Here is a 7,983-nt window from a genome sequence, read left to right on the forward strand (position 1 = left end):
TCGTTGGTAAAGGTAGTTTAAATACTAAACAAAATGACAGAAACACAATGGCCAATCTTACATTTCATTTAATTTAGCTTCTAAAACAACAAACGCTGATTTTAAGCCAATAAATAAAAAACAGGAAAATGTGAAACTAGTGCTTAAGTTAGATGTGGCAAGCCACAATACATTCATTTAATCATGTATTTTTTGTTTAAGCCGCAGCAAAGCATCTTGCGACTAACCAGCAGTGGGGTCATAATGCAAATCTTGGCAATATAAAAAATACCAATTTGCCACAAGCTAAAACACTTGAAATGCGGGAAGGCATAAAGAACAGTCCTCATCTTCCTCCTCAGAAATCCCATTGGGACTATTGGGGGAAATCTGACATGTCTGAAGGAAGAGCACACTGGCGTCAGACCTCTTGAGTCAAATTGTACTAAGTGCCGAACATGTTCATTTCCAGTTCTGATACACCCATAATGTACTGTCTGCATTTCAGAAAGTAAGTGGAAAGGAAAGCAAGAAACGATTTACTGATTAGCAAGCGGGGAACATTTGTATGGTTGGACAAAAAAAAAAAAAATAAAATAAAATAGAACTCAAGCATAACTCTAACTTGCAACAGGTTACTGATTCGTCTGAAGAAACTCCAGTGTGACGTCCACTTGACAGTTCTCTTCCCATTTCTAGCAATGTGCCAGCAGAAGTCCTACGCTCACTGTGAACAAGGAAAAATAAAACGGGTGAAGTAGAACACGAGAAAAACAGTGGTCACAGCCCTGTGAAAGACAACGGTTTTGTTCGAGAGCAACACAATACGTTGGAACAAACGGGCATAACAAACAACTGCAGTTTGGTGACGACAAGCACTTTTGTTTAGGATCAAGCTCTCATCAGCACCGCGTTTCTTACCGAGAGCACCACTCCCTCCCCATCTTTGGCAGCCTCATCCTTGGAGCGGCCTTTCCGATAGCTGCAATCCAGTAATGACTAGTCAACAAAAATGAATGCATAGGCAGGCAGAAAAGAGGCTGGCAAAAGCTGAAGAAAGGGAGCCCACGCCCACACGCGCCAAAAACGCGAACCGACACAGGTGTTGGCTCCACTATCGCCAATTAGCATTAAGTAAAATGTGATGAAGTGCCTAAAGAAAGCAAAGAGAAACCATGGAACACAATCTCGCCTCGCCGTTGATACGCAAACTTAGGTACTCAAAATCAGGAATGACGAGGCACTCGAGAACAAGTGCCGCAAGCTAGCTAGCGAGAATGGACCTAAAACAGCATTGGGAGCCTGAGACTATATTTTCACGTGGATAAATACTCATTTGTAGTGAGTGGACATTGCCTTTGTATTATGGTCATTGTTTATCTAGCAATTGCCTCAAAGAGCGCCTAGGAGCGGGGGGGGGGTGACTTGTGGTCATCGCGAGTAAGAGGGACATAAGCACCCAGTGCCACCTATGCCCACGGAGAAAGGCACACAACACCAACAGGAAAAAGGAAATGATAAAACAGGACATCCAAAAAAATAGAGAGGGAAAGGCACTGTGATACGAATAAGAACGTAGCAAAAGTATGAAATTCAATTAAAGGAGCTATATCATGGCATGTTAAGCTTTCCAAAGTTAAATATATGCATATACATGTTGAAACCTTTGGCACTTTGACCATTTAATTTCGAATGAAATATGAGAGGCTTTTTTTGTGTTGCTGGCAGTATTTCTAACCAGGAAGTGAAATGATTGGCTCCCTTAAAGCCCGCCTCTCACTGTGTGGATGCTGCACCCCTTTCACGTTGTCGTCCTAGTTCACCATTGACCGCTATGAGAGTGTGGGCGTGTGTTTAGTCTTCATCGGCTATATGGGGGTGGTACATATATGGGGGTGGTACAAGTGTGTTCCTTCATTTGTGAGGTCACGCAGCAGACAAAGCTGGTGCTGAGAGTGCAGCAATGAGGAAAGAAAAAATAAAAAAACACTTTGTGGAGTTTTCTGGTTAGTAATTAAATAGCATTGTAACAGAGTTAAAGTTGACCTAATACAGCACCTTTAAAAGAAGAAAGTCAGTGAAAGAGATAGTGTGCATAGCTGGTTGTACAAAAGAACAGTTTACCCATTTTTGCTCTTTTTGAAGAACGCAAGGCCTCCAAAGTAATAGCATCCAACGAAAATGATGATAGCTAGTCCGATGATGACTTTGATGACCAGGAAGAAAACAAACAGGTTTGACTGACTGATCAAGCCAACACATAAGTTATATCATGTATACAACTCAAGATGAACTGAATTTAATATCTACATCAAATGGTAATCAAGAAAAATGAATGCAACACTGTTATTAGTGTACTACAGTATGCCAAATAGGCATTAGACCTACAGTTGATCCCCGGTTTACGACGATCAACCGGTCCCGGGCCGCGTGGGCTGCACCCGAAATAATGTTTGGGAGATGATGTGGTTTAACTGTTCATACGTTTGTGCTTGATCTTTGTTTTTTTGGCGCCGCCATATATATATATATATATATATATATATATATATATATATATATATATATATATATATATATATATATATATATATATATATATATTTTTTTTATTTTTATTTTTTTTTGTCATGTGGCAACTTGCCTTTTTGCATTGTAAATCAAAACTTATAGTTCCACATCCCTCACTAGGTTTTGCAGTCACTAATAAAATGTATTCACAGCATCTGGCCTCATTTCAATGTAATAAAAAAATACGCAAACTTATATGGAACAACCAGACGTCAGTACATAACAAAAAGACTTAACTGCCAAATGTGACACAGGAGGGGAAAAAAAAACCCAATGTTCTCAAACATCTAAAATAACAGAAGACAGTGTTGTTGTGGCTAATACGCTGAATTAACACTCACCTGCAAAAGCAATACCTAGAGACGTCCCCAAATGACTACCAGCATTTTCTATAAGAACAAAAGCTTTGTGTCAGAAATGTGACAAATAACAATTTATCATGAATTAGTCCACCAAGAATTATTAAAAAAAAACAAACATACCATAAATTAATCCACCAAGAATTATATATATTAAAAAAAAAAAAAACTTACTGTCATCTGGTCCAGGAGAAGCTGAAATGGACAGAAAATGCATTATCCAACATAGGTTTAAACAAAGTTAATACGGACTCAAATGTTTGGTGCACATCCAACTGAGGCGATGTACATTTACAGGATTGACGTATGGGAAAAATAACAGGAACATCAAAGTTTTGTTTTCGTTCCCTATCATTATTTAAGACATATACCTGTTGGCGTCTCTTTGTCTTTGGGTGTTGTGGTCGGAGGCTTGTCTATTCCTGCGGAAGCGAAAATTGAGAGAATCCGTCATGGTCTTATTAACATTGTTACATCTGAGCTTTTCATCGCGTCTCAGCGATCTAGGGTGAAAGGTGTTTCCAAAAGATTTAGTCAAACTACAGACCGGTATCGTTAGTTCACACAACAATAATACCCCCCCCCCCCCCCCCTTTTTTTTGTGTGCTAAGAATTATATTCTAGAATGGTCATTTGCAACTGCTGAATCAACCATGGTGCATCTATGAAAGAGTAAAAACTTGCACGGCACTGTGAGATTCCTTTCATGCCACGGGGTCAGGAAATGACTTACGCCTACAAATTGGAGGTTTTGGTGACCAGCGGCTGTTGATGTCACACACCAGAGTGGACGATCCATCCATCGCGTATCCAGGATTGCACTCCAACGTCACCGACGCCATGTGCCCATACGGGGGTCGAGCGCCCGAAACGATCTCTGCGTTTTCAATCTTGAGCTCCAGACAGTTAACCTCTGCAGGATACGAGAGATAATTATTGATTATGCTGGAAAACGTGTTGGTGGGTGGGTAATAAAATAACACTCACTGACGCAAACAGGAGGATTTGGTTTGAATTGTCCATTAGCGGAACACGATACTACTTTGGATCCATTGAGAACAAAATCTTTCGTACACGTGTACTGCACAACATTTTCATATTCATAGATGTCCAGTCTGGGGCTGAAAGAGCCTTTAGCCAATTCCGGCGGAGGGTCACAGGTCACCACTGCAAGTGAAGAACATCAACTCGTAAAAAGTCATCGCCACTGTCATAATCGGTCACGGGCACAACTGAAGTGAATTACCTTCACATGATGGTGGGTGGCCACTCCACTCGGCACTGGCCAAACAAATGCGTTCAGGGTGACCAACCAATATGTAACTAATAAGGTAAGAAAGCAGAAATTGGAATGGAATTTTCTTCACAGGACTACTTACTAGCGATGGGTCCGGCAACACCGATGTGCCGATGCGTGCGCCGAGCTCAGAGATCAACCCCCGCGTCGGTGCGCGTACCGCTTCAAAACAATCACGTGACTCACGCATGAACTGCTTCGACACAGCAAAAACGCGGCAAACTGTGTTCATAAGCGAGTGCGTCTGTCAACACGATACAACATTCATTCACGATGGGACACAATCCCATTCGTCGGCAAATGGAATTTACTTGGTATGGTGGTTAAAGTACTGGTCTTATACATGAAGCGTCTGCGGTTCAATCCTTGACCGGGTTTGCACTTTCTTCTTTTCTCAGATAAATAACTGTAAATAATAATTTTCATATTTTTCTACATATTCACGTGAGGACTGCATGTATTTTTCATTATACCAAATATTTGTCTTTTTCCCACAAATGCTCATTTTCTATTCCAAAAAGTCCCATTGACTTACATTGGGCACATTGACATTTAACTGTAAACATTTACCTAAAAACAATGTATTAAATTTGACGTAAGATCATTCATTATGTTTAATACTTTTATAATAATCTGTCATAGTTCCTCATTTATAATCATTGTATAATAATTTATAGTAATTACTTTTATACATTGAAGTATTGACAAAAACAAATTCTAATTATTATTTTTCAAATTTTTATGATTGTTTTCAATTTTCAACAAGTCAAGCCTTATTCAAACATTCATGATTCCAACATCGTCCAGTCTTATTCACATTTATTCAATGCCTTTAAATGAGGGTTTATGCACTGAAGTGACATGGGTCCAAAAAGATACAAAAAGAGTCATTGCTCTTCCTTTTTGCTTTTATCAGTAATGGTTTAGAAATCTAGAGTAAAGTGCAAAAGTAGGCCAGATGCATTACCACAGTACACGTCTGGTGGTCAATCAGAGATCTAGACACTAACACAGCCTGATATGATTGGGCAGTTTAAAAAAAATATTTATTTTCTATGATAAATAAGTGCATTTTTTTCCCCATGCACGTTGCGCGCCCTCATGAACTCTTTGAGCCCCAGTACAGTATTAGGTCTAGCGACACCCCTGGTATACACTTGGTCAGTTCAGTTTGTCAAGAGGGTTGCCTGAAGGGATTTTTAACGTCCAGCAGGTGACAGTATTTGATGACACATTATCAACTCAGTATCAACACAATGTGTCAGTGTGCCGACATGCCAATTACGTTTTTTTATAACAATATTATATTTTTTTTCGGTGTGGCCCTAAAACTCCTTCATGTAAGCAGACAACAACTTATCACAATCCACGTGTCATTTTTCTTACCCGATTTTGCAAGTGATGTACAATTTGTCACCAAACTGCGTCCCCTCTGAATAATCAATATTTCCATTTGCCAAATTTTCTGCAGAGCCACAGTTCAATCCTTAAAAACAAACAAACATTCATTTTTGGGTATAACAAAAATAAGATTTGAATCAGAAAATGTGTTTTTTATTTCAAAAGTACAGTAGACTTATTTAGGCCTTTTCAGAAGTATAGAGTTATTAGTTTGTTATTAGTTATTATTAGTTTGTCTGTTTTCTGGATTTGGCCATGGAAAGTTTGCAAGGCGAGCCACAAATGGTCTTTATCTGACCCTTGAGAATATGTGACATCATTTTCAGTTAACAGCAAGAGAAATATGTGTTTTAAAGGTAGTCAGTAATTGCACATGAAAAATAATTTAGTTATCAAACGTAGATATAAATTTACTTTACTGCTTGCTAATGGGGTGTCCTATCCATTTAAATTTTAAAAGATGCAAAAGCGTCACATCGATCCAAAATTTTCCATTTTTCAATTATGATCGAGATGCACATCGAATACGAGATGCATACTGAATACTCTTTCATTGGAGAGATGTATCTAAAGAAAATGGTGCTATAAGTGGTTCATTAATATTCTAAAATTGACCCAAAAAACTCTCAGACTGGGCTGCACCATCTCAAACTGAATCATGATTCCACTGAATCGAACCGAATCATGCACAACCCACATTTTCATGCTGGTTTGTTATACGGGTTTCTTAAAAAAAAGAAAACTAAAATACAGTGTACATGCATTTTAACGAAGTGAAACAAGACGACTTACGCTCGCATTCCAATGTCAAGGCACTCCAAACGCCAGCTGTACAAGTGATGGCTGGAGTTCCTTTAGCCCGAACGTAACCCACGGCACAGGTAAGAGTCACTTCGCTACCATCTGCAAACGTGTCCTTAAGTATGTCTTCATCATTCAGGTTCATGTTGTTGCCTAAAGTAGGTCTGGAACAATCTTGAGCTGTAATTGTATTAGAATAGGTAAGAATGTTGTTAACGTTATTAGCCCCACAACACTTTGCTACTCACCATGAGCGATCAGTGCAATGCCAAGATACAACGGCAGCAGAAAAAGGGAACAGGCATCCATGACCGGATCAGGTAAAGCAAAGACACATACCTGGCCAAAAAAGAAGAAGAAGAAAAAAGAATTGTAGTCAGGTTGGGGTACAAACGTCAAAACCAACAGCAAGTCCTCCCCATAAACTCCTCTGTATGGGTACAAAAATGCTCAAACGGATAAAAAAAGGTAATCCGTCCTAACTTCAATAACAAGGATAAATCATTGCGGTTTGACCCTTGGCAAAGTTAACTTCGTATTTTCACAAACGGATGATCGCAAACCGGTGTCCATTTGTTGCTTGTGTGCATTGTAAGTATCTGTACGTCACACTCACAACATGACAATCAATGCTCATTTAAGTTTGAAATACGTATACACGATATAACGCGAATCAAGTGAATTTTGATCGTAACACAGCTCCGTTAACACTGCCGGTTTGAAATGCTCCTCAAACCTCAGAGAAAATAACCTTGTATGTGAATATACACGCACTTGCATAGGGATTTTTTCTTCGAAACTGATCCTTTTTAGAGCAAAATTGCATTCCGAGCTATGGGTTAGCAAAACATCAACTCCAGTTCCGATTTTTGGACGCCATGTTAGTGCGGTATGCGTTACGTCACTGTACTACCTAGGTCGATATTTCGATCGAAAAAAGGCTAAATAAACCAAACACAAGAGAGTGTGATGTACATGTTCAACTCACCCACAGGTCATTCGCGGTCCCGATCCCAAAAGCGGCTTTCAGGATGGTGAATTTTACATGACGTTGTTTGTTTGACAGGAAAAGGCGTGGCAACCATAAACACCACGTGACGCAATCGACTTGACCCTCCAGCTCTCTCGGGACGTTGCCTAAAACGTTTCAACGCAATAATTCGGAAGTTTGATAAAATGCGATAAGGTTGCTTAAATGGAACACCGGCCTCTTTGGTCTCGTGAATTGACTGCAAAACAAACATGTCAGAGTCAAAATAGTAGCGTATGCGTCATATTTTAGATTTCACCGGTAGTTAAATATAAAGTAGACAATATTCTGGGAACTCGCTTGAGCGGCTACCACGCTGTACAGTACAGTATATTATTGATAATCATCTGGAGGTTTTAAGAATGGTGACTGATCTCTGTTCGTGATTCATTTACGATGATGTCATAATTGGTATTGGCCAAATCCGGTTCTTGGGAGCCATAATCCAGCCTGTTTTGGCCTGTTTCCTCTAAACCGGGAGTGTCAAACAAATGGGGCGGAGACCAAAAAAACAGAATTAACTACAAATTGAAGGCTGGACTGGT

General features: G+C 39.5%; 1 protein-coding gene across 7 annotated transcripts; it reads right to left on the minus strand.

Annotated features, from left to right (window-relative positions):
- Positions 1-50: 50 nt before the first annotated feature.
- LOC148427703 (membrane cofactor protein-like) lies at positions 51-7,540 on the minus strand. Of its 7 annotated transcripts, XM_088403458.1 has the most exons (13): positions 7,183-7,303; positions 6,657-6,747; positions 6,400-6,588; positions 5,593-5,692; positions 4,156-4,232; positions 3,897-4,076; positions 3,643-3,822; positions 3,281-3,331; positions 3,084-3,104; positions 2,892-2,939; positions 2,104-2,185; positions 901-961; positions 557-706 (listed from the first exon to the last, which is right to left on the minus strand). In XM_088403458.1, the coding sequence occupies exons 1-13, from the start codon at positions 7,186-7,188 to the stop codon at positions 704-706; spliced, it is 1,089 nt and encodes a 362-aa protein (XP_088259584.1). In that variant the 5' UTR covers positions 7,189-7,303; the 3' UTR covers positions 557-703. The 7 variants fall into 7 exon arrangements, with proteins under 7 accessions (XP_088259568.1, XP_088259562.1, XP_088259555.1 ...); XM_088403442.1 differs by lacking the exons at positions 901-961; positions 7,183-7,303 and adding an exon at positions 7,397-7,540 and having other exon boundaries at positions 51-706; XM_088403436.1 differs by lacking the exon at positions 2,104-2,185 and having other exon boundaries at positions 51-706; positions 7,183-7,302.
- Between the last annotated feature and the right edge of the window lie 443 nt (positions 7,541-7,983).

This window comes from Hippichthys cyanospilos, chromosome 2 (genome assembly GCF_059441005.1).
Source record: "Hippichthys cyanospilos isolate Australia breed blue-spotted pipefish chromosome 2, RoL_Hcya_1.0, whole genome shotgun sequence".
Taxonomy (NCBI): domain Eukaryota; kingdom Metazoa; phylum Chordata; class Actinopteri; order Syngnathiformes; family Syngnathidae; genus Hippichthys; species Hippichthys cyanospilos.

Bases quoted from the DNA above. Each gene is read 5' to 3' on its own strand.
- LOC148427703 (XM_088403429.1), bottom strand. The intron at 4,233-5,592 runs GTAAGAAAAATG...TTACCTTATTAG, and splicing joins TACATCACTTGCAAAATCGG to TTACATATTGGTTGGTCACC. The intron at 2,940-3,083 runs GTAAGTTTTTTT...TTGTTCTTATAG, and splicing joins TTCTCCTGGACCAGATGACA to AAAATGCTGGTAGTCATTTG.